The 27,148-nt window shown below is 38.9% G+C and overlaps 1 protein-coding gene, 1 long non-coding RNA gene and 2 pseudogenes across 2 annotated transcripts in view; 2 read left to right on the top strand and 2 right to left on the bottom strand.

The window, feature by feature from the left end:
- Positions 1-1,166: 1,166 nt before the first annotated feature.
- The window catches only part of TBCA (tubulin folding cofactor A), a 75,690-nt gene continuing 49,708 nt past the window's right edge, over positions 1,167-27,148 (top strand). The window contains exon 1 of the mRNA XM_038532487.1: positions 1,167-1,339. Within this exon, the coding sequence (XP_038388415.1) occupies positions 1,287-1,339 (53 nt within the window). The 5' untranslated portion in view covers positions 1,167-1,286. The remainder of the gene's footprint in view (positions 1,340-27,148) is intronic.
- Positions 1,763-9,621, top strand: LOC119871175. The gene is made up of 3 exons (XR_005356840.1): positions 1,763-1,944; positions 5,755-5,871; positions 8,922-9,621. It is a non-coding gene; the product is annotated as an uncharacterized LOC119871175 (long non-coding RNA).
- LOC106558471 lies at positions 10,410-10,976 on the bottom strand (annotated as a pseudogene).
- LOC119871174 lies at positions 14,456-14,917 on the bottom strand (annotated as a pseudogene).

The following is a 27,148-nucleotide window of genomic DNA, read 5'->3' on the forward strand; positions in this document are numbered from 1 at the left end:
GGATGGAACTTAGACTCACGATCCTGAGATCAAGCCCTGAGCTGAGATTAAGAGTCAGATGCCTAACTGACTGAGCTACTCAGGTGCCCCATCATGTACATTTCTATGTTCATGTGAACGTGTATCCTCCTGTGTTCTTAGTTTCCTGTTTAGGATCTCTTTCCTAGATTACTTATTTATTTAATGAACGCTTTGTATGGGACTTATTAAGTACCAGCACTGTCCTAAACACTTTACAAATGTGAATTTATTTAAGCTTTATGAAAGCCTGATGAGATGGGTATTGTTAACACCCACATTTTACAGAGGGAAAAACTGGGGCATAGAGAGATTAGTAACTTGCCCAATTCTATACAGTAGTAAAGAAGCAGAGCTATGATGTGACCTAGGCAGTCAGGGTCAGAGGTCATGCTCTTAACCACTACTCTAAACTCCTGATACTGAGAACAATTTCACCTGATTCCCTATCCATAAGGGTGGGGCCCAACTCCATGATTGTAACCCATAGCCTTAAGTGTACGATATAATATAGACAGACACCGATAAACACATACTGTCCTTGAGGGCCTGCGCCTGGGCACACACAGCAGCATCAACTGTCTTTGGATTATGGTAATTACAGTAAAGTCACAAAATCATTAAAACAAAGAAAAAAAAACAGGGACAAAAGTGTAGAGATGGAGTTGGGAGTTGGAAAAGCCGTTCTTTACATCAGAAAAGCTAGGCTGAAAAAAAAAAAAAAGAAAAAAAAGAAAAGCTAGGCTGAGGGAAACTCCTGCAAATCAGCACAAAACTTAGCTCTGAAGTTCTGGAAGTCAAGGCCAAAAGAAAAGCCAATGAAAGCCATTGACTGGCTGAAGGAAGATCCTGGACAGTAGCAAGAGCCCTGGCTGTACAATCTTTTGGTTGTCGCCCCTCCCCCCTCCCGTCCTCCCCCACTCCTCTCCTCCCTGCCCCTCCCCTCCCCCCTCCTCTCCTCCCCTCTCTTCCTCCCTCCCCCCTCCGGTTCTCCCCCTCTTCCCTCCCCCCTCTCGTCCTCCCCCTCCCGTCCTCCCCCCTCCCTCTCGTCCTCCCCCTCCCGTCCTCCCCCCTCCCTCTCGTCCTCCCCCTCCCGTCCTCCCCCCTCCCCGCCCCGCCCCTTCGGCGTGGTCTGGCTGCGGGGCGGCGCCGGGGTCTGCGCATGCGCGCGGGGCCGCGGCGACTGCGCCGACACGACCGCGTCCTCGGCGTCGGCTCCCTCCGCGGCTCCCCGGGCCTCCACCCCTCCTCGCGGCGCTCGAGGGACCATGGCGGATCCTCGCGTCAGGCAGATCAAGATCAAAACCGGCGTCGTAAAGCGGTAAGGAGCGGCGGGCGGCGCTCACGCCAGCGCCTCCTGTGCGGCGGCCCGAGAGGCCGGGCGCGGCCAGGCCCGAGGCGGGCTCCGGGCCTCCCCGGGGGCTCCGCGGCGGGCGGGCGGGCGGGGCGGGGACGCGTCGGGGCGGGAGCCCGCGGGCCGGGACTCCCCGGGACCCCCCGCCCCCCCTCGCCTCCCCTCGCTCCGGGGAACCGAGCCGTTGGGCGCGGTGGGCGGCGCGGCCCCACCCCTGGGGCGCCGGCGGGGGCGGCCCTCCTTGCGCCGCTCGGCTGCGGGAGGCGGTGCAGCCCGCGACCTGCCGTGGGGCCTGGAAGCCGGCCCCGGAGTTGGGGGGACGCGTTGTTGGGGCAGCGGGACTCGGCGTCCCGGAGCGGGGGCGTGAACTTGCAGCGCGCTCCTCAAACTTGTGCGGCCTGCGTGCCCCGCGGGGGCCCCGGAGCCGTGCGGGGCCTGCAGGATGCCCCCCCGGCCGGAGTCCCGACGGGTGCTGACGCCGCCGGCCTCTGCGGCTCGGACCCAAGGCCATCCATCACACTTCTGGATGAGGCCTCCTCGGAGGAGAGCTCAGCAGCCCCCTGAAGAAGCAGGTGGTTTTACAGTAGAAATAAACGTCTGATCCTAGCCGCCTGGCTGCTTCCTCTCTGCCCACCTTTCCTCCCTTTGTTGATGTTTCCATCCGAGGAAGGACGAGGCAAAGGGAAGAATAAATTCACTTACTAAGATCCTGCCCCTGTGCCTTAGCACAGGCTTGCTCTGTACTTTCCTAGAAACTATTGTTAAGGCAGTAAGAAGATGCTAAGAGTAGTAGTTAAATGCACAACCCTTTTTCAGCTGAGGCTGGGTTGAGCTCTTGATTCTGCCATTTATTATGTGTTGTTAGGTACATTACGTTGCACCGTGCCTCAGTTGCCTCATCTGTAAAATGGAGTCAGTATCCACCTCATGTAGTGGTTGCATCTGCTGTTTAATACAGTATGTGGCACATAGTGAGTGGCCACTAAGTGTTAATAGTATTGTTTGTGTTCCTGTTTTACAATGAAAAAAAATTAAAAAAACAAACAAAAAACAAATGAGAAGCTGAGGTTTAATGAAGTTAAAATAGAAAAACTTATGCTAGTTAAGTGGCAGAACAGGGAAGAGGAGTTTCTGATCTACAACTATTTCCAGCTGCAGTGCTCCAAAGTATTTAAAAGATGTGTGAAATAGGGGAATTGACATGTATGATTGAAAATATAAGTAATCTGCACTGTCACTCACACTAGAATTCTGTTGTTCGCATTTGCTGGATTCTGATTATGTCATTTTAGTGAATCTATTTGAGAAGTACCACGGTATTGTGGGGAGTGCTTTAGGCCCAAACTCAGAGAAAGGACTCCTAATGGTAGTTTTCTGTTAATTACCTATATGATCTTATCATTTCTCGTCCTAATGACCTACACCAGTTTATAAAATTAGTTCTAGTAGCTATATGCTTATTAAACAGATTCTAAGGGCGCATGGGTGGCTCAGCAGTTGGGCGCCTGCCTTCCGCTCAGGTCGTGATCCCCGGATTTGGGATCGAGTCCCACATCGCGCTCCCTGCATGGAGCCTGCTTCTCCCTCTGCCTGTGTCTCTGCCTCTCTCTCTCAGTCTGTGTGTCTCATGAATAAATAAGTAAATCGTAAAAAAAAAACAAAAAAAAACAAAAAAAAAACCCCCAGATTTTAGAGAAAATATAGCTAGCTAAGTAATTAATAAGCTGTTTTTAGGCTTTCAAAAATTCTCAAGTACATATGGAAACACCTTGGAAATAAAGTTTGGTTTTCAATTTATTTCAATAGTAAAGCATTATCAAACTTTAATTTTGATTCTTTGTACTTCAGTACAAAAAACATTGTTTTTGTGAAACTCCTTCATAATTTACTATTAAAATTTACATATTTATTCAAGTTGCTTATAAATTTCTGGAAATGCCTACCACAGATTTTTGTCATGGCTTTTCTAATGACATTTTGGTGTAGAGCTTCCCCATTTGTACTAAGATTCGTTCTTTAAAAAACCTAAACTTCTATTTTAAGTGTTAATTATGAATATTTTACCTTAGTAGACAACTGTCTAAATCTATAAATAGTATTCCCTGTCTCTCTCCTGTTATTTTTTGCAAAAAAGTTATTTAATATGACTTTCCATCTGTTGCCTTAGTATCCTATTTTTAAAATTCTACATCTTCAGCAAAGAAAAAAGTAGATAATGCAGATACAGCGGCAACATATTACTAATTGTTAGGACTGAATGATCATGAGCTTCATTATGTTCTCTATATATGTTTAAAATTTTTCATAATAAAAAGGTCTTCAAAGGTATGCATTTCTCTTCCAAATTTAGTTTCAAAGTCTTCTTGATTAGTTTCATGATTCAGACATGTTCTTGGTTTTGTAAGTAGGCTTCTATTCATTGGTTCCTTAAAGCAATGGTCTAAAAACCGGTTTCTGTTCTTAGCACCTTTTTTTTAGTCAAATGTTCATTTCCCATAGCTTCATTTCTCTTCAGAAGGCCACAGTTTTATTTGAAAGAAGAGATTTAAGATCATCATTTCTGTCTCTAATTCCTTCAGTTTTTCTCTGCAGGAGTTGAGATCCATTAGAATTATATTCTAGTTGTTAGTCCTAGAGTTCAGTTTTGATGACTGTCCTAGGGACAGTGGATTCTTAGAATTTGGTGTCTAATCAATCTGCTAGAATACTTCAGATGATTCAGAAGTTCCCTGCAGTGGGTTTCAGTAAGAAATCTGGCCAGGGAGGTGGAATGTTATGAGATCATGGAAATAGGCAATAAGTAGAGGACGGTATTTGGCAACAGAGAGGTCAGTGAATGAAAGATGCGAGTTTCAGCATGTTGGCAAAATTGTGAAGGCACTCTAGTGATGGCAGCCACATTAGGAAAGTAGGAGCAAGTATCAAGGGCTTTACGCCCTAAGGAAATAGGTAGAAGCCTCACAGCACCCTGGACCTAAAGAAACTTTATCTCATATAGTAACAAAGGGAAAGGATCCGATTGCTGGAAATAGATTTTAAGAGAGAGGTGTTAGAACCCTAGAACAAGGAAAGAGTCCAGATACTAGAATGGCTTTTAAGGTAAGAGACAGCAGTGAGGCTAACTTGGTACTGAGCCTCTGACTCAAGGACTCCTTAAAAATCCCCTCCCAGTTACAGGATTGTTTTTCCAGAGCTAATTATGGCTGTTAGAGATGAGTGCAGTTTCTTCAAGCAGCAGCCTTTGTTCATGTGTGACTCATTATTTAATGAGTATTGGTAGATTCGAGTCTGGAAGGTGCTTTTTAAAGATATAGATCCATGTGTCAGGCAGATTGCTAGACCTACTAATACCTGTCACTGGGTCATAGCTAGTGTAATAGCCCTAGCAGGGAGTTACCAAACACCACTCCTAAGTTTTCTTTCTATTTGCAGAACTGAGAGCCCCCCCCCCCTTTATTTTTATATATTTTAGGCATCAGTTGTCCCAGTTTACCTGGGATTGAGGGGTTTCTAAGATGTAGAATCTTCGGTGCTATGCTGGGAAAGTCTCAGGCAAACCAGGATGATTCGTATTAGTACCTCTTCTGTAACTAGCTAACATAGCACTGTTTTGTGTGTGTCCTGATTTATTTGGAGACTATTTGCTGATAATACAACTCTGAATTGCATGATGTACCTTAAATTAAAATTTAACTATGTCCTATAAATATGAATCCTTGCCAGAGTAATTTTCTGTGTTAAATTGTTAGTGATTTAGAAAATAACTTTAATTAAAGTAGAAGAAAATATATATAGGCTCAGTGTTTTTAATGTTGATACGGTATTTCAGTGCAGTGACCTATGTCTACCATAAATTCCCAAGTAAGATTTGTGTTTATAAAATAAGTGGTTGGTTGTTTTTTTTTAAACTAAATTTATGGTAAATACAAGAAATGCTTCTGCAAAACCAAAATGTTGTCATGCATTTAACATAAAAGTTTATTTAATAACCTTAAAGCCAACCTATTTTCAATAAAGCTCACTAAACTGGCCCACTGGTGAGTGAATTAATTGATTAAAAATACTTTCTTAACTATATCTTTTTATAACCATTTTAGATTGGTAAGGGTTTAAAATCTAACATGAACAAAGAGTGTTAGGGCATTGAAATAGCACTGACATTGGCCCATAGTTTTCCTCTGATTAAATGAAAGTGACACCAGTAGATTAGAATGAGACTAGGACAATTCACACTGCAATTGTGTTAGTTTAACTTTAACAATCTTTTAACACTCTTGTTTAAATGTAGCTGACATACCATAATTACAAATCTACAAGCCTTGATTATAGAATTTTACATCATGAATCAGTGGGGAAATTGTATTGATTTCTTTTTTTTTTAGAGCAAGTACCTTTCCCAAACTGTCGCATCTTCCTAAGTTTGTCTATACCATTACCTCTGATGTACAATTGTGTATGATACATATATACTCTGTACAGCAGACCTAAAAACATAAAAGGTAAGTAAAATTTTCATGTTACTAGATATATATTTGTATATAAAGTATATAACATACTATATTGACATACATTGTTATGTATACTCAATATATATAGCACACTGACATAAAAGTGATAAACAGGAATGACATATATATTGACGTAGATACAGTTCTCTCCCTGTAGTTTTAGTTGTTTATATACTTCTTATACGTAACATAAAGATGGATAGAAGTATGGTAGGCAGTATCTGGGAGAGGTTAAGGACATAGCCCTGAAAATTTCCTGTAAGCTTTAGTAGCTTTTTTATCTTTTCTTCCCACATCATACCCTTTTGATTTGAGTTAAAATAAGTTCAGCCAAAATAGCCAACTTCCTGCCTTGAAATTTGGCCAACTCCTTTTGGAATTTCTGTAATATATTCAGTTCTCCAAAGCAATGGTCAAAGGCACTGTCAAAATGGATTGCAGGTGGTCAGCTCTTCACCACCTTCTGCCAACTACTTGGCAAGCAGTGACTTTTAGAAGCTACACAGCTGGCAGCCAGATGTCTCTTCAAGCTGGAAAGGGAGAAAGCTAAGGCCACTCATGACTGTGGTTTTCCCAACACAAGCTATATTATTCTGTAAGTTGAGTGTGAATGAAGGATCCTTTGACCTGTGTGTGTGTGTGTGTGTGTGAATGTGAATGTATTTTCATTGCATTTTTTTGTTTGGTAGAAAATTTTGAAAATTTGTAGTAGAGGAAGGTTGGAAAATTTTGTTATATTTAGTTCACAACCCTTAGAAATGCTTGGATGTGATTTGTTTATTCCAGTGTTCCATTTCCTATAATGATGCTGCTTTATTGGCCCAAATAGAGCTGATTTTTATTTTGTTATTTTTTTAAGAGAGACTTTAAAAAAAAATTATTTTAGGGAGAGAGAGTCTCAGGCAGACTCCACACTCAGTGGACATCGGCCCGGCACAGATTATGACCTGAGCCAAAATCAAGAGTTGGATGCTTAACCCACCGAGCCACTCAGGGGTCCCTAGACATGATTATTAAATAACATCAACCATACGATCCAAAGATCATTTATTTAGCAGCTTCACTCAGAACCTACATCTATGAGTCATTTGGTATAGTTTGGCACATAATAACTACTCAATAAAAGTCTTCCCAGTGAACAAATGAATGAATGGAACCTTACTCTGTAAGGATTTTTTGATATAATAAGCAGTAGGAAGCCACTGAATCAATTACAGTATGACAGTATAATGGTTACCGTAGTATAATAGTTGGTAATAACTATGGTTATTGTTGCAGTTGAAATTAAACAAATGGATTTCACTGAATACATATTACATGAGACCCTAGGGAAGTTATTTAACCTTTAAAAGCCACAGTTTTCTTAGCTGAAAAATGGGTTAATGATGATACCTTTCTCATATCGTTGTTAGGAGAATTAAGTAAGGTAATCATATAAAGCATTTGGCCCAAAAGCCTGATTGGTAGTAAATGTTTAATGTTAACTGCTGTCATTATTATCATCATCATTTTGTAGACATATAAACAGTGTGGATATAGGACATACAGATGAATGATCCAATACCCTGGAGAGACTGTGAAACTTGCTTTCTTTTAAATTGTGATAAAAATTTGCTTTTTAGTTGTTATGATTGTCTGCAGAGAGAGAAAGGACGAGTATGAAGCATGTGTGTTTAAGTCATCCCTAGGACTTTGTAATGGAATCTTTCTATAAACTTGAGGCAGTGATGCCCTACTTCCCCTAAAAATCTGTTTATATCAGTGACCTTGTGCTCTTAACAGTTTAAAAAATATTGTATCAATATTATTGACACAGTATAACAAAGCCAGTTTCATACTTACTGTACTTCCCTAAAGTTTATTATAAGGAAGAGTAGTCAAGGGATTGAGTTTTTGAGAGCCATTTTTCTAAAATTTAAGATTCACCACAGCTATCAAGACTGACTGACTTTCTTTACCAGAATGTTTATTTTGTGACTAATCATTGAAATCCTTAAGTTGAACTGGATACTTCAAGAGCTGCCCTCTTGGGTTTAGGTGTTCATTCCTGGAATCCGTGCCTGAATCTGTACAGTTTTTAGGTGTCTCATTCAACCAGTCCCAGTAGTTTTTTTGTCTTTTAGCCTCGGCACTCCAGTTAAACTTTCTCTTCCACTTAGGAAGATAGTCACATTTGCCACGGTTTGACTTCTGAAGGTGGTAGACCTTAGAAGGTCTACACAGCAGGGACACGATGTGTATCTTCTTGCTATACTTTCCAAATGAAACGTTCCCTTCCTCATCTCTTTTCTGTGGCAGAGACCAAAGAGCAACATTCTTAAAATTCTAATGCTAGATTACAGGTAATTTCCAAACCCTCCTTTATCTTTTTTGCTTTTATTTTTTTTTTAAGGATTTATTTATCTGAGAGAGAGAGAGAGTGTGCTTGCACAGTGGGGAGGGGCCGAGGGAGAGAGAAACCCAAGCAAACTCCACAGTGAGCACAGAGCCTGACGCAGAGCTTGATCTCACCACCCTGAGATCACAACCTGAGCTGAAATCAAGAAGCTGAGGCCTAAGTGACTGTGAGCACTCCCGAGTTTTTGTCTTTGTTTTTTAACGGAGTTCCCTGTTTGTTGTCATTGAGATCCTTTTAACCTGTGCTAAAGAAGTATCTTAGGGTATCTTGCATATATATGCATATACTTTAACTCAGAGTTTGTCTCTAAAGGTTATCAGAACAAGTAAGCATCTAGTTTTTAACTGAATGATCCTCAGCTTCTAAACGGTACTAAATGGAATGCTTTTCTTATGGCACCCATTGCCTGAAAAACATCTGTACTCTATGAAATTTTTGAAGACCTATAAATCTACTGAATTGTATTTCCGTTTAGGTTACTGGCACAGTATTTGTAATTTTGATCTCCAAACCTAGAATATTAGGTTCTAAGGATTGTGCATTATATTAAGATGTACAAAGATTTTCTTAAGGCCATGCAGTTTTTGTTACCTTTTTAGGGACCACAAGGGTGGTGTCTAACATGTTGTTTTTCACAATGTAGGCATCTAATTCATACTTGTCAGTTGAGTTAAGGAATGGAGGAAATTAGAGAAGTCAGTTAAATAAGCTCAAGAATCTGGAAAAAGAAGTTTGCTTTATAACTAACAGAGATGGAGTAAGTTGATAAATACTCTAGTTAAACTTCACAAGCAACAAAACAGTAAGTAATCACAACCTTCAAAGACTTGTCAGAGTACTCTTATTGGAGAAACGAGATAAGAAAGTGTATTTTATATAACTTTAACATTTGTATATTGCTAAGGAGTTGTTTTGTTATTTTTTAATTTGTAAGAAGAATATCTTCTGGGACTTACTATTTTACTGTATATTATGTTGATACGATTATCCATATTTGTTTTTGCTGTTGTATATTATTTCATTGCATGATAATACTACAATTTATCCATTCTTTGATCAGTAGGCATCTGAATTATTCCCATTACTAACTGTGTTTCAAGACCCCTGGGTGGCTCAGTGGTTAAGCGCCTGCCTTGGCCCAGGGTGTGATCCTGGAATCTCAGGATTGAGTCCCACATCAGGCTCCCTGCCTGGAGCCCTCTGCCTATGTCTCTGCCTCTCTGTGTCTCTCATGAATAAATAAAATCTTTTAAAAATAACTGTGTTTCTATGTACATTCTTATTCATGTCTTTGGTAATGATATATGAGAGTTTTTCTTGGATATTTTTCCAGGAATGGAATTGTCAGGTCATAAGGTATGTTCTTTGTAAAATCATGCCAAATTGTTTTCCAAAGCACTTGTACCATTTGTATTTTCAGCTGCATTGTATGAGAGTTCCTTTTGTTGATCCACATCCCCTCCAAAGCTTGATAGACCTTAATTTTACTCTAATACTGGTTTTTATTATCATTTGTAGAAAAATTATTTTTTTTCAGCAAGTATCCCCACAGATGAAGAGGAGAGTAAAGGAGGAATGAGGCTTCAGTCCCCAATGTGCTTAATCACTTCCTTCTTCCTTGTGCAGAATAATGTATATGCCTCAGGCAACCCAGGGTTTTCTTGCCTGGTAGAAGGGGTGGGTAGTTCTTTGGAAAGACCCTTTGGAAAGTTGTCCATTTCTAGGACACTGCAGTTAGTATAGAATGCCTGGGGAGTGAGGGGAGGCTTGAAGGTGGAGGTTTGGCTAATGGGTCCTGAAAACCTGCTTGGTGCAGGGTTGAGCAGGAACTAAGGCTAGAGAATAGAGAAGGCCAACAATATTACTTTCCAAAAGACCTTTTCCATGTTACTGTATTAATTCTTTTTGTTTTTTTCCCCCACTTTTATTGAGATATATTTGACATATGACATTGGTCCAAGGTGTACAGCATAATTATTTGATATATGTGTATGCATAGCAAAATGACTACCACAATAAGTTTAATCACCTCACAAATTTTTTTCTTGTGATGAGAACTTTTAAGACTACTCTCTTAGCAACTTTCAGATATATAATACAATATTTTCGGTTTTTTGTTTTTTGCATTTATTCTATGCAGAATTTACTCCTGGGCCATAAGTTTTTGTTTCTTCAGTTTCTTCTGGGATATCTTTTTCTTCTGTGCAACCTCCTCTTCTGGTTTAGGAACAGTCTGCTCTTTTTCAGTAAGAATCCTCTCAATGTGCCAGGGAGAGCTCATGAATGGGTTAATCCGGCTATGAGCCCTGTAATTTCTACGTCGCATCTTGGGGGCTTTGTTCACTTGGATGTGCTCAATGACTAGAGAATCTGCATCTAAACCCTGAAGTTCAGCATTACTCTCTGCATTTTTAAGCATGTGCAGTAAAAATTCAGTACTCTTCGTGGGCCACCGACCCCGTGTCCAGCCCTACTATTCAGCCTGTGCACACCTACCAACTCCACCATTGTAGCGACGTAATGGCACTCATTGCTTCTGCAGAGCGACATCTTTCAGACACTTGGTGGCTTTTCGGATATGCATATTCTTGATGGCCTGGGCAGTTTCATGCATGTTCTTAAAGTGAACACGAAGATTTGAACCTCTCGACTTGCATGGTTTTATAGGGTTTTCTGGGTCCAGCGAGTAGCGAACCATTTTTGGAGGTCACCTCAGGCCATTTGGGGGAAAAGCTATAATACAATATTGTTTTGATAGTAACTATATATCACCATGCTGTACATTGTATTCCCCCCAGAACTTATTTATAAATGGGAGTTTTCACCTTTTGACTACTTTTACCTATTTTCCCCCACCCTTATTTTTCGCGGTCACCAATCTGTTCTCTATTTCTAAGAGTTTGGGTTTTTTTAGATTCTACATAAAAGTGAGATCATACAATATTTCCCTTTCTTTTTCTGGCTTATTTCATGGAGCATAATGCCGTCAGTGTCCATTTATGTGTTGCAAATGGCAGGATTTCCTTTTTGTATTTGAATAATGTTCCATTTTATATGTATATATACAGTTGACCCTTAAACAGTGTGGGGTTTGAGACATTGGCTTTCCCAGTGTCTTCAAGTACAGTTGAAAATCCACATAAACTTTTGATTCTTGCAAAACTTTACTAATAGCCTACTATTGACCAGAAGTCTTACCGATAACATAAACAATTAACATGTGTTTTATATGTTATATGTATTATATAATGTATTCTTACCATAACATATGCTAGAGAAAAGAAACTTATTTTAAAAATCATAAGGTAGAGAAAGTACATTCACAGTACTATACTATATAAGAAAAAAAAAGCTCGCATATAAGTGAGCCCATGCAGTTCAAACCGTTGTGTTTCAGGGCCAGCTTATATACAGCAACACATTTTCTTTATCTCTTCGTGTGTCACTGGAGGTTTAGGTTGTTTCCATGTCTTGGCTATTTAAATAATGTTGCAGTGATCATGGGAGTACAGATAACCTTTTTGAGATAGTGATATCTGTTCATTCTGATACTTTACGTTAAGTTTGGCACAGCACTTGTAGAAAAGAATTTTAATTTATTCTTGGTAATGTTTAATTTTTAACTTATACAATAAGTTTTGTTATTGTCATTATTATAGGTTATAAAATCTAGCAGATATGCATACCCTTAATCTTCTCTACTTGTCCCCCCAACCAAAAGCAAGGTGTTTATTTCCATTCATTTATATTCATTCATGTTTTATTTTATATATCCTATGTAGGTCTCAAAATAGATAGTTTTTAAAATTTATAACACTTTAAACTGTCATGGCATTTCTAGTGTTAGATGAATTAAATAAAAGTAGTCTCAGGAGCTAACTTTGGCTTTTGTTCATAAAAAGAATAATTCTTCTAATGATATTCTGGGTTTTTTTTTATTTTTTTAAGATTTTATTTATTTATTTATTTATTCATGAGTGACACAGAGAGGGAGAGACAAAGGCAGAGGGAGGAGCAGGCTCCATGAAGGAAGCCTGACATGGGACTCGATCCCAGGACTCCAGGATCACCTCCTGGGCCAAAGGCAGATGCTCAACCTCTGAGCCACCCAGATGTCCCTGATTTTCTGTTTTTTAAATGGGCAGTATTACACATAATACTTTGTGATAACTTTGGATCTGCATTTCAGACATCTTGTGGTGAACCCTGTGGCTTCTTCCTCAGTATCTCTTTTTTCTTGTCTTGTTATTTGCTTGCATTTTCATGCCAGTATCCATTATCTTTACCCATGTACACATAGCCCATGTTGTTTAGGAAACTGCTCTACCTCCATCTTTTTTTAGCCAATCAGATTCCATTTCCTGGTGACAAATTGATTTGTGTGATTTAGGCTGATCTAAACAAGGTACATTTCAGAGCTCTTAGAATTCTGGCACAGAGTACTCTGTGGCTGGCAGCCTTTCTTTAGTACCCGGAGAATCTGGCTTTGGGATGAAACTTGTATTATGGATGGCAGAATGACATACCAAGGGAAATTTCTTGATGCTTTTGTTAACTGCTGAATCAGACAACCTTGAAGTATATCCTCCCTTGGATTGTAGTTACACAAGCCAAAAAATTCCTATGGTGTTTAAATTCCTTGAATTGAAATCATATTACTTGCACTTGAGTAGTAATTGAGATGCTTACTCTAATTTCCCTTTTTTTTTTTTTTAAAGATTTTATTTATTTATTCATGATAGACACACACAGAGAGGCAGAGACACAGGCAGAGGGAGGAGCAGGCTCCATGCAAAGAGTCTGACGTGGGACTCGATCCTGGGACTCCAGGATCATGCCCTGGGCAGAAGGCAGGTGCCCAAACCGCTGAGCCACCCAGGCTGCCCATTACTCTAATTTCTAACTTCTGTATACCTTTGTATAACATAAGGGGGAGTTTCCTTCACTGAGCTGCCTAGAGATTGCCTTCTCTCTTCTTTGTCTCTCTCTCTTTTTGTTAATTTCTTTTTATTTTTCAGACAACACAAACATACTTATTCACATTTTTAGGAGGTAAAAAAAATAGCAGATTCCAATGCTTTATGCATGCTCAGGGCCCGCTTATAAATACTCCATTCAGTGATATCCTAACACAAGTTTGCATCAGTGAAAAGAAACTGGCAAAATCCACCTCTTGCCATTCAACATGTCATATGGTGAAGACCAAAACAGAATGTTCCATCAGTTTTAATTTTTAAATATGATTGTCACATTGGGAAAATGAAATAAACACAGTAAAATAAACTGTACAAAGGCAAGGTAGAATAACAAAAAATATTTTACTAAAACATAAGATTTTTTTTTTAATTTTTATTTATTTATGATAGTCACAGAGAGAGAGAGAGAGAGGCAGAGACATAGGCAGAGGGAGAAGCAGGCTCCATGCACTGGGAGCCCAATGTGGGATTCGATGCTGGGTCTCCAGGATCGTGCCCTGGGCCAAAGGCAGGCGCCAAATCGCTGTACCACCCAGGGATCCCTAAAACATAAGATTTACAGAAGTTTCCAGACAAGCCATACAAAATGGTCACAAGCTTTTTCTTGAAGGAAGGATTCTACCCTTGACAACAAAGTCACAATGTTATTAGGGCTGTGATGTTTGTTTAATGTTCCCATTTTGGTTCAAACAATCAAGCTTGTCCATCTATAGTGTCTAAATAAAGTTAGACTTGGCTAGAGAGCATATTCTAAAGAACTGGTTAGCTGCTTTTAACCGATGCAATTAGATCACCATAAAAAGGGGGAAAGGAGCCCATAAAATTAAAATCAAACTACCTCTCCCCCTCAAAAATTATAATAAAGAAAAACACCCACACATCTGCAGCTAACCCTGACAACTACCTTCATTCACAGTGCTTTATACTTAAACCATGATGGGGGAAATGAATAAAAGCAGAGAGGGGCCACTGCTTTTAAATGTTTCGCAACAATCCAGATGGTACTTCTAGCCTCTGCTCATGCTTTACAACAGTGAATCAGGACAAGACATAGATTTGCTTATGTGCATTTAATCACCAAAGGACTGAAGATATCTGGGCTTTTATTCTGTAATGTTTCTGAGACTGTGTCCATTAAATGCAGACAAAAAAGGAAGAAGTCTTGGCAGAACAGGAGAAGTGATGCACACTTGATCAGATCGATTTTATATATTATTCGTGGCATAAAGCTTAGTCCATGCTCTAGCTGTTTCTGTGGCTTGGGCTTCCTTGGTCTTCCACTGCTCTGCTACATCATTTGCTAACGGATCATCTGGATTGGGAGCACTTAACAAAGCCTGGATCGAAAGCAGAACTGTGTGGATCTGCAGTGCTGGGGACCACTTATCTTTCAAAATATCTAATCATATTCTTCCCAACTTGTCTACATTAGGATGATAAATTTTGGTCATGAAACGTACTTTAGGGGCTGCCATTGGGTATTCTTCTGGAAGGAATAGTTCAAGTTTAAAAGTCCCTTCCTCAAAGGGGGAATTCTGGAGGCCAGCAATGACCACATGAAAATAATGGGCGTTGCTCTCATCTGGTTCTGCTTTAATGCCAAGAACTGGTTCTCCAGCAAATGCTGGGTTTCCTTGATAATCCGGCGGGTCAGCCCGGCCATCATGTCAGATCCCGAGTTCGGCCTCTGCTCTCGACTTTCTCTTTTTGTTAATTTCTGTCTCACGCTCTCTTTTGTCTTTCTTTTTGTAAATTCTTTGCCGCTTTAGGCTCAACTTTGGCCCCTGTTTGCCTCCATTTCAGTGTCCTATTTGACGTCTTATCCTCTCTATAAGAAATAGGGAAGGATACTCCACTCCTTCAACCCTCCTTTTCACCTCCCAGATCTTTTTGTCCAGTTCAGAGCTATTTGGTTATTGGGAGATGGAAGAGAGAAGAGGAGAAAGCGAAGTGTCAGATTAACCTATTTTGCCTTGAAATCCCAACAACCCTTTTTTCTTAGAGTCTCTGCCCTTCTGTCTCCTCCTACCTCCTGGGAGATAAAAGTGTCACCACTTCTGTGGCAAGGACTGTAAGGAATTAGGAGGCATTCTTGGCATCCAAGTTGAAATTCTGATTTTTTTTTTCTTATTTAAAGATTTTAATTTTTTATTCATGAGAGACAGAAACAGAGAGAGAGAGAGAGAGGCAGAGGGAGAAGCAGGCTCCATGCAGGGAGCCCGACGTGGGACTCCATCCGGGTCTCCAGGATCATGCCCTGGGCTGAAGACAGATGCTCAACCACTGAGCCACCCATGTGCCCCTGATTTTTTTTTTTTTCTTATTTAGAAGCCTAGTTATACATAGTATACATAGTATTCTGTCAAAAGTATTTCACACACATTGAATACTTAATAGGGTTAACTAGGCTCTTGTGATACAACTTATAAAACTTAACACCAAGTATAGCATTTTTACAATGGAAAACATATCTACTGAGATCACTAGAACCCTGATCATAATAAACATCTTTGCAGCATAACTGAGGCGCTAGTTGGAAAATGCTTAAGTTATATTGTGTGATAACTTTATCTCATGTTTACTTTAATTTTTTTCAGTCTCTTGCTTTCATATATATTATCAGCCATTCATGTGTCTCTCACTATTCCTCCTTCTAATAACTTCTCTGTACTTCTGCCACTGTTCTTTTGCTACTGCTAATCTATTTTAGGAGAACTCAGACTGTTTCTGCTGATCTCTAGATAGTGATGTGAAAATTGAGATTGCCAGAAGTCTGCTAATTACTGCTTTACTTCAACTAGACTTTTTTTCCCTAGCTACCATAATGTTGTATATTAATCTCCATCTGGATACAAGTTCCATAAGCAGGAATACAGAGACCTGGCACAAAAATTTTGATAAATATTGTAAAATGAATGAATGATTTACTCTCTGACATTTTAAGCTTCTCGAGAACAGAAAAATGTCCTATTCTTCATTTCCTTTTAATATACTTAATGATACTTTAGAACAGTTTTTTGAACAATTTTCAGAAAAGACCTGGTACAAAACTCCCAAGATACAAAAAGATTTGCAGAAAAACATGAGTCTGCTGCCCCTGTGAACTAGCCACCCAGTTTTGCCCTCTTGAACCGAACTTCATTACTCATTTTTGTGTGTATGTGTATCGTTTTAGAGATATTTTGTGCATGCTCAAGTATTTTACATTTATGTCTTTAAAAACAAAAATGGGGACACCTGGATGGCTCAGCGGTTGAGTGTCTGCCTTCCACTCAGGGCATCATCCTCGAGTCCTGGGATCAAGTCCTCCATCAGGCTCCCCGCAGGGAGACTGCTTCTCCCTCTGTGTCTCTGCCTCTATTTATATCTCATAAATAAATAAATAAAATCTTTTTTTTAAAAACCCACAAAAATAATAGTATACTTTCTAGACATTGTTGTGCACATTGCATTTTTTGTAGTTCTGTATTAGAACGTGTAGAGGAGCCTCTATTCCTTTTAATGGCTGTAGAGTATTCTGTATGGACATACCGTATTTTTTTAAATCCCCAAAACGGTTTAAAATGATGGACCTCTATATTGTTTCCATTATTTTACTGGTTTGGAAGATTAACTTGTAGAGTAGTGGTAAGACAAAGGAAAAAGACTTTGAGTTTCTAGCAAAAAGTAAGAAGGTAAATACTGATAGGGAACTAACTAAAGGAAGTTAAGGGCTAATCAGTAAAGTTTGTTATGTAGATTCCTCTTGTGCCATTTCTGGAGTTGTGTCTGGTGATTAACTTCTGTCCTCTGGTAGAAAAGGGAGGGGAGACACAAATTTATGTCCTGCTTTTAGGTAAACGGGAAGGACTTCTTATATCTGCTTTTTCTCACTTAAATTCAATTCAAAATTGAATTGATGCCAAAGTGGCACATTTTGGGGTGGCATATCTGCTATGCTTCCCTGGCTTAGTGATATTTGTGTTTTAAATACTGCAAGTTAGCCTCTAAAGAGTTATAATTCCACTAATGATTTAATACATTATTTTCTTAACATACAATTTAACACCCTTGTCTGGAAGAATAAAACTGTATGAGTTGAAATGCATATTGTTTAGATTTTTTAGGAAAGTACTTTCCACATTGTTGAAAATGGCAAGAATGTATGTGGCATGCAGGTATGCTAAACAATTTAAATTCATTTCACTTCTAAATATAGCCCTAAAAGGAGAAAATCTTTTCCTTTGAAACACTTAAGGGGCACAGCTGATAAAGTAAGATTAAAGATTCTCTCTCTTGTTTCTCTCTCTCTTTTCCTCTTGTCCTTCCTCTTCTTCCCCATTTGCCACCCCCCCCCCCCCCCACCCAAACAGACAAGAAGGGTAGATGGTTTGTTCAGGATTACTCAACTAATTATCCGTAGAGCCAGAGCTGGAAAACTTTCTGAAATTGCTACATTATGCTCTAATCAGAATGACTTTTCTATTCTAAGCTCTAAAAAAAAAAAAAATTAAGTTTAATTTTATTCAAAGTTTGGTCCTTGAAAGTAGGTTCAGGGCAGCCCAGGTGGCTCAAGGGTTTAGCGCCGCCTTCAGCCCAGGGCGTGATCCTGGGGACCCAGGATCGAGTACCACGTCAGGTTCTCTGCTTCTCCCTCTGCCTGTGTCTCTGCCTCTCTCTGTGTGTGTCTCTCATGAATAAGTAAATAAAATCTTAAAAAAAAAAAAAGGAAAATAAGTTCAGTAAACTTTAACCATAAGACATTTTTCAGTTTTATTGAAAATTTGAATTTAATGAAATTGAAATTTTTAGAATTTCAGTTTTTAAACAATAGATTTATGATATCTAAAGAACAACTATTGGTTATACTAGACCTAAGTTAGTTTAATAACCAGGCCAGCTTTACTTTGTGAACATTCATTTTGTATTCTGTTCTACATTAGTAATCTTACTAGGAAAGCACATGAATTGCTTTGGTTTCTGAGAAGATTAATCTTGATTTCTCCCCACTGGAGAAATTTTGGAGATTACATTTATATTGTTGAAAATTATAAGGTAGAAAAGATTAGGTATATAGATGTGCTGAACAATTTAAATATTGAACAGAGTCCTCAAAGGAAAAAACATTTTTCAAATACACATGTAAAATTGGAAAACCTAAAATCTAAAGAAAAATACAAATAGAAACTTTATGTTTCAAACACTATTGCCAAAGAATCTTTCTGGCCAGATAGACTAAGAAGAAGCAGAAAAAACTTTAAAAGACCAATAGCACCTTGCTAATAAGGACTAATAGATACTTAAACTGATGAAAGTGATTCAGACAACAGCATATTAACCCCCTACTGTGCCATGTTTTAAGCTGTTAATAGACATTAGCCTTTTAAAGAAAGACTAACACTTTTATTCGTTTTCTAAGCTTTTGATACATTAGTGAACTGTTAGAGCCACTTGGTATATTTGATTCTTGTAAGTCAGTGCATTTTCCAGAATACTTTTAAGAAAAGCTAACTGCTCTGAAACTTTAGATTTTGCATAGTCTCTGATTTCTTAATATAATTAAGAAATAACTTTACATTTTGATTACTATAACTATTTTTTGTAGAAGTTATACAGGAAGAATAAATACTAATGTTTTTCACTGACAGAGAATGTTAAGTATGAGAAAATGATCATTATTAGCTTTGGACTTTAAAAAAATTTTTTTAAATTTATGTATTAAGGCCAGAATTTTTTCAAAAAATTTCCAGTAGTAGTATGTCAATTAAAATATAAATATAATTAGTTATTTTCCATAAATGCATGTAATTCTTAAAGATGTAGCCTTGAGCTATATGTATGTAAAAATGAGAAGGAAGGACTTTAAAAGTGTGATTTACTGTAAAATGTAAATAAACTTTGATATTGACTTCTTACTAATTAGAATAGTAATTTAATTTTTTGGTTGCATTGCTTTTTTAGAGATTGCATTAGCAGTTTTTTAGAGATTAATAGTTTTTGGATGTTCTATGTCTTGTGTTTCATAGTAATCTCAACTACAAAGCTAGTAGAGATTTGATGTGGTTGTAGAACAATTACAATTTTGTCTTAAATTAATTGATTATGTAACAGAAGTAAATGTTGAATATATTGACTGGATTAAATCATGTGATGTAGGTGATTTGGATAAGTTAATTTACAAAAAAATTGGGACTTTGATAATTCTTTATTTTATTTTATTTTTTGATAATTCTTTAAAGTAAAAACAGAAGCAGAGTATTTAATTTGTCCAGACGGTACATTTTTTGTGATCACAAAAATGAATGCGAATATACAGAATGCATTTCTGTTATTTCTCATGCCTATTTGAAACCAAGGGGGAAAAATGGAGTAAAATGCTTAATTGAGAATGCCTTATAAAGTTTGTGAACTTGTATCATAACTACCAAGTTAATATCTGAAGAGCAGGTTTAGGTCTAAGAATTGAGTTTATTATTGAAGGGAATATTGAGGCATAGCTTTTTTGGCTAGCATTAGTCTTTTGATTAAGAAGATCAAGTTATACCAGTCGATCTTCTGTATCCTGGAATAGGTGTTTTCTATGAAGTTAAGATAGGGACGCCTGGGTGGCTCAATAGGTTAAGTGCCTGACTCTTCATTTCAGCTCAGGTCATGATCTCAGGGTTTTGAGATCGAGCCCCATATCGAGCTCTGTGGTAGGCGTGGAACCTTAAGATTCTTTCTTTCCTTCTCCCTCAATCCCCACCACTCTCTCCTCTAAAAAAAATAATTAATTAAAATAAGATAAATCCCCTTTTCCATATTATTTTAATATCAAATTCTCCAATTTAATGTCTCACTTAGCTGGAGTTTTGTTTTCATAAATCAGAAATAGTAGAAACAGTGAACAGATCTTGAATGGCAAGTTTAAGATGATTCTGAAGGCTGAAATTCCCTACTGAGAACCAATTAGATAAAAACTGTTCATTCTTCATATGCAGTTTTACTACTGTTGGAGCAACGGTATCAATAGATTTGGAGAGACCAACAATCAGTTCTCTTCCCAGCAGCAAGCATACAGAAGTTCGTCTTCCTTTTAGTTTTATTTTTTTTTATTTTTTATTTTTTTAAGATTTTATTTATTTATTTATTCATGAAAGACTGAGAGACAGAGAGAGAGAGAGCGCCAGAGACAAAGGCAGAGGGAGAAGCAGGCTCCATGCACCGGGAGCCCGATGTGGGATTCGATCCCGGGTCTCCAGGATCGCGCCCTGGGCCAAAGGCAGGCGCTAAACCGCTGCGCCACCCAGGGATCCCCTTCCTTTTAGTTTTAAATGGGCACTACAGCACTTGAAAATCCTTGTCTGAAAAAAAAAAAAAAAAAAAAAAAAAAAAGAAAATCCTTGTCTGTCTTCTCATGGGAAAAACATTTTCCAGTAAGCAGAGTTGAACAGTTTTGGTGAGATAAGATATGAGATGCTAACTGGTACCACCCTATTAGCTATTAGTAACTACTGTGAATCTGGACTATGATAAATTTTCCTATGCCTGAGGATTCCTTTATTTGATTTATCTCAACATCATTGAACATTTGCTGTTGTAAGGTACTATGCCAAATATTTGCCATTGTTCCCCAGAACTTTGTTGTTATATTTTTGCCAAAAGCAACCCCCTATACTATCAGCAATTCTTAGTTGGAAATGCTGTGTAACACATAACATGTGCTATCCTAACTTAACATCCTTAACATCAGATGTTCAAGTATATATACTCATTGTGAAAATTCAGAGTAGTGTCTTCCTTCCTTATTTGAGGTAAAATTGTGAAGTTAGTGATACTTCATTTAGAATTTAGTGGTATTACACTTAGATAAACTAAGTTTGTACCTGAGTTACGTTGATTTTAGTAGTAAAGACGGTATTTTGGATTCCTAATATTACAGCATTGTTCTGAATTTCAAATAAATATAATGCAAGTATTGCTTTGAAATCAATAAGAGATGAGAAAAAGGCTGAAAAGGGAAAGGCAGTCATATCATTTTATAATTGACTTGCTAAATACTAGTGTTTTCTGCTTCTAAAATTTCTTTTCATTACCTCCTGTCCCCACCTTTAGCTTCCTTTTGCTTATTTTGGCAACATAAAAAGGTGTGGAAATAGCAATGTTAGTTGATACTTTTTTTAGCTTGTGCTGTGTGCCATACGTTAGCTAAATACTTCATGTGTGTGTCATTTGAGAGCTTGTTTGGAGGTTTTATCAGGGGAGCGCAGCTTCTCATATATCCTTGACTGAAGAATGGTTCTCCTCTTCTGGGGATTGTCGTCGTCTTTGACCAAGTGTGCAGCTTTTGGAGGGATGCACATGGAGTGGTGAGGGAGGAAGGGGACACCCGCCCAGACAGCCAGATCAGCTGAATCAACCCTGGCGATCAGTGGGGTGACAAATGTCACAGCCAGATCACTCTCACATCTCATGTGTGTGTTTCATTTGAGCTTCATAGTTCTTATGTGAAGTAGTTGCTGTGAGCCTCATTTTATAGATGAGATTGAGGTGTTTTTTTTTTTTTCCAGGTGAAATTGAGTTTAAGTAATTTGCCCCCAAATAAACAGCTAGGAAGTAGGTAGACCCAGGATAGGAGCACCTGTTGGGTGATCCCAATGCACTGACCTTTTTATACTTTGACAAATTTGTAAAAGGGCTAAGACTGACTAGGTTAATGGATGTAGATGGATGAGTAACATGTTCTGTGTTCTAGGAGCTTGTGGTACTAAGGAAAGACAAAAATCATGTAATTAAGACAATATTTACTGAGCCTAGACAAGGTTATGACAAACTGCTTGCAAGTCAGGGTTTTTTCAGTCTTGGCACTTTTGATATTTTGGGCTTAATAACTTCTTGGCTGGGTGCTGGGGAAAGCTCCTTTACATTGGAGGGTTTTTAGCGGCATCCGTAGTCTCTATCCATTAGATGCCAGTATCACGTGCATGTGCACGCGGGCGCACACACACAGACACATTTTTGTATGTGAAGAAGAACTTGTGGTGGCCATGAGCATGGAACTTGAAGACCTCTATAGAGAGAGAGTGTAATTAAGTATGAGTCCAGCTACTGGACTGTGAAATCTGACGCTACATTTTTCCCAATGCCGTGCTTCCCATGAGCTGATAACAGCCAATGGTATACAGACTTTTTCTTGGATGATACGGGATTTCCCTAATGACTTTGGCCTGAGGATTCCCTAGTGGCCTTGCCAGACCTTCTTAAAACCGCATGGCAGTCTAGGAGGCTACCTCTTAAACTTTCATTGGTCTTTCCTGCACTCGGGTCAGGCTTGTATCTTGGTCTGATGACTCTTCTAGCCTCCTCCAGCTCCCTTCTCATTTTTCTCTCTCATGGGTATTTGCACTGATAAAATCCTTACAAATTCAATACCATGTTAATGTTTTCTGGCTAACAAATTGAGTGACTTTCAAAAGGATATACAGGTATGAAGCAGCAGAATGAATTCTGCAATCTAGAGTTTAGATCTGTTTGTGCATACTTCTAACCATTATATGCTATCTTTTAGTAAGGCAGTACTTTTGACTCTGACATTTCTTTCTCCTAGTCAGTGTTTTGAGTCTAATGATATAAAATATCATAGTTCGTAGTTCATTATCAAATCTTTAAGAATTCCTAATAGCCCAACTAAGAGTTTTCTGGCTGTTGATCATCATGTTGATAGATGATGACATGGAATTGGAGAAAATATTATAGACAGTATATGTTTTGTTGAGGGATGTGTTCTGAGATTTTCTCAAATGCCCAAATTTGCAAACAGTAATTTTCTTATATTCCTTTACTTCTTATTGCCACTACCAGTAGTATTTGACTTTCTTTTCTGGTTCTTTTTCCTCAAAGAAACAAATTTGTTTTGGTGTGTTTTAATTCATTTACTGGTGTTCCATCACTCACAAGGACAATATAAGGAATAGAATAGTGACATTGAGATTGGATGCTGGATAGTTGTCAGACTTATTCACCATATTGGTGACTGACTTACTCTTGAACACTATTTTCACAGCTTATAACCTTAAGAATTGTATTTAAACAATATTAAAATTATATTATTTGAACGTTTTGGGGTATTTACTGAGTTAAGTCCTCAAATGTTAAGTCTCCAAATGTCTTCAGTATTCTCTTGGAGACCATTGACATATAAAGAAAAATCATTGAGGGCCTTTTACAAAAATAACTTAGATTTTTTTCTTTTCTTTAGAATGTAAAATGTTGAACTTACCTAATTTTTTTTAAGACTTTATTTATTTATTCATAGACACAGAGAGAGAGGCAGAGACACAGGCAGAGGGAGAAGCAGGCTCCACACAGGGAGCCCGATGTGGGACTCGATCCCAGGTCTCCAGGATCACACCCTGGGCTGCAGACGGCGCCAAACCGCTGTGCCACCGGGGCTGCCCAACTTGCCTAATTTTTAATTAGAGATCTTAAAAATATGAAACAGTGTTCAGTAAGAATAAGTGTTAAGAATTTTCTACACTTAAAAAAAAGAGAAAAGAATTTTCTACACTTTTGTTTGATGGCCGGTAAGGTAAGGTAGGGAGAAGGATAGGGATGAGTGAAAGAAGTGTTGCAGGTAGATACATAAGATACTAGAAAAGAGAAGTAAGGGATGGAAAAAAAGGAATAAATCTTACTTGCTTTGGGCCATGGGCCTCAGGTAACTTTTTAATTATACTACCCATTAAAGGACTAAACTCCTTGAGAGTGCCAAAACATAATCTCTTTGTAGTCTCCAGAATCCAGGAAGGTGCCTTGAATTTAGTAATTTTCAAGAAGCCTTTGGTTCATAGCAAAGTGACTGGTGAATGAATCCGTGCTCACAGTTCTTCAAATATTTGAATACTTAATTGTTTAGAGTGTTCTGATTGGGATAATTAGAGTGACCTCTCAGGATAGAAAGTATTCCCTGAACTGTATCAGCAGCAACTTGAAGGGTAGGTGAAATTGAGCCAAGGGCCAAATCTAGGCTCAAGCCAATTTCTTTCTCTATTTTGGGGCTTGGTAAACATAAAAGTTGTCGGTAAACAACTTTTGAATATAAAGTCTCTCTTCAGATCTTCTCTGAATGTGCAGCTACCTCTGACTAGAATATTCCCCAATATACTGCTCTGAATAATACTGACTAGTCCTTGATTTTTATGTCTCTTCTTGAGTATTCTTTATGAAGTCTTCCTGGCTAATGGATGAATCCATTTTGTCTCAGGTGCTCTTTGTATATGTCCTGCATATCATCAAACCTATAGACTTCCCTGCAGTACGCACACTCACTTCCCTTATTCTTCTTAGAATCAGAGATCTGAACCTCTCTTACCTAAAGTCAGCATTCTACCTGTGCTCTCAATCCCATCTCCTTGCTCTGTTTGTTTCTTCTCTTCTCTGTGCCTTTGATCTCTTTACTGGTATTCAAGCATGCTGCAGTTACCAGCATCTTAAAGATTTATTAATGTATGAGAGGTAGAAGGAGCTCGTGGGCAACCCGGGTGGCTCAGCAGTTTAGCACCGCCTTCAGCCCAGGGCCTGCCTGATCCTGGAGACCCGGGATCGAGTCCCACATCGGGCTCCCTGCATGGAACCTGCTTCTCCCTCTGCCTGTGTCTCTGCCTCTCTCTCTCTCTCTCTCTCTCTCTCTCTCATGAATAAAAAATAAAAAAATCTTAAAAAAAAATAGAGGGAATCTCGTAAGAGAGCCTGTGGTGGAGGAGGGGCAGAGGGAGAGAATCTTCTAGCACAGTCCCTGCTGAGCACAAATGAGAGACAAGACTTGATCTTACAACCCATGAGATCAAGAGGAGCCGAAATCAGGGGTTGAAGCTTAACCTACTGAGCCTCCCAGGTGCCCCTGAACTCACTAACATCTTAATGAATCAAAAGCATAAAACTTTTTCTCTTTTCCCTCCCTAGGATCCAGACTTGTCAAAAGCCATGCCTGTATTCAGAGCCTCCATGATCCCACCTCCCAGTCAATTCTTAACCTATTGTAATCTTTCCTTACCAAGAGAAGTGAAACAAAAGTCACCCATAGTATCTTAATAGTCTTTATCTTGATTTACTAGCAGCAGTTGACAGAATTATCCTTTCCTTCCTTCTTAAAAGATTTATAATCCTATTCTTTTTTTCTTTTTAAAGATTTTGTTTATTTACTCATGAGAGACACAGAGAGAAGGGCAGAGACACAGGCAGAGGGAGAAGCAGGCTCCATGCAGGGAGCCCGATGTGGGACTCCATCCAGGGTCTACAGGATCACGCCCTGGGGGCTCTAAACCACTGAGCCACCCGGGCTGCCCTCCTATTCTTTTTTTGCTACAGTGATCTGGTTTTCCTTCTACCTCTTATCCCCTCCTCAGTCCTACTTTTGGTTTCTCCTTCTTTTGTTATTTATGCAACAGATTATTGAGCCACTAATATATGACAGATATTGCCTGAGTGATAGAGATATAATGACGACTAAAACTAGTATAAAAAGTCTCATCACAAGAAAAAAAATGTTGTAACTTACATATAGTGATTTTTTTTTAAGATTTTATTTATTTATTCATTAGAGACATAGAGAGGGGCAGAGACACAGGCAAGAGGCAGAAGCAGGCTGCCCTGAGGGAGCCTGACGCAAAACTCAATCCCAGACACCAAGATCGTGCCCTGAGCCACAGGCAGATGCTCAACCGCTGAGCCACCCAGGCATCCCAAGTGGTGGATGTTATTAACTAGACTTATTGAGATGATCATTTTGTAATATTTTGCAATAATTATATTTACACCTGAAACTAGTATGTCAGTTATACCTCAATTAAAAAGAAAAGATGTAGTTGTTGCATTAATGCAGCTTGCCCTCTCTTAAGTGTTCTCTGGGGTCTATCTGGTCTCTTTTCCCCTTTCACTCTGTGAACACTTCATTTTTTTTTTAAAGATTTTATTTATTTATTCATAGAGACACACAGAGAGAGAGAGAGGCAGAGATACAGGCAGAGGGAGAAGCAGGCTCCACGCAGAGAGCCTGACGTGGGACTCAATCCAGGGTCTCCAGGATCACGCCCTGGGCTGCAGGTGGCGCTAAACTGCTGCGCCACCGGGGCTGCCCTCTGTGAGCACTTCAATGACCAATCTCACCCACTCCTGTGACCTCAGTTGTTTATGACTCCCACATGTGTATCCTTAGCCCAGACATTTCTCTTGAACTCCAGGTCTGGTTACCTCTTGACATTTCTACTTTAATGTCACAGAAACATCTTAAATATAACATGATCTAAAAGGTATTACAGTATTTCCACCCCTACCCTCTGCGAATCTGTTTTCACAGTCTCAGGTCACTGTAGTCTAATGATACGTCACACAATGCCTGCATCACTCACCTCACTTCATCTCATCACGTAAGCATTTCATCATCTCCTGCCATCACAAGAAGTGAGTACAGTCCAATTAGATATTTTGAGAGAGACTACATTCACGTAACTTTTATTACAATATTTTGTTCTATTATTGTTATTGATCTCTTATTCCTATTTCATAAATTGAATTTTATCATAGGTATATATGTTTAGGAAAAAACTAGTGGATATAGGGTTCTGTACTATCCACAGTTTCAGGCATCTAGTAAGGGTCTTGCCACTTATCCCGCATGGATAAGGGGCTACTGCTGTAGTTTTATGTTTTTCCTCTCCCACACTCTTCCTCTAGAGTTCCTTATGTCCAGTAGTGGTACCACCACACCACCATCGGCCCAGTTACCTTTGGCTTCTGCCTCTCCTTTCTCTTCCCACATCCATCATGCACTACAGTTAAAATAAGTTTCAAGTTTATCTATATCTCACTTCCCCCTGTTACCACTCTGGAGTAGGCTACCACTGTCTTTCTCTTGAATCACTACCTCACTATCCTTGTT

This window comes from Canis lupus, chromosome 3 (assembly GCF_011100685.1).
Source record: "Canis lupus familiaris isolate Mischka breed German Shepherd chromosome 3, alternate assembly UU_Cfam_GSD_1.0, whole genome shotgun sequence".
NCBI classification, from domain to species: Eukaryota; Metazoa; Chordata; class Mammalia; order Carnivora; family Canidae; genus Canis; species Canis lupus.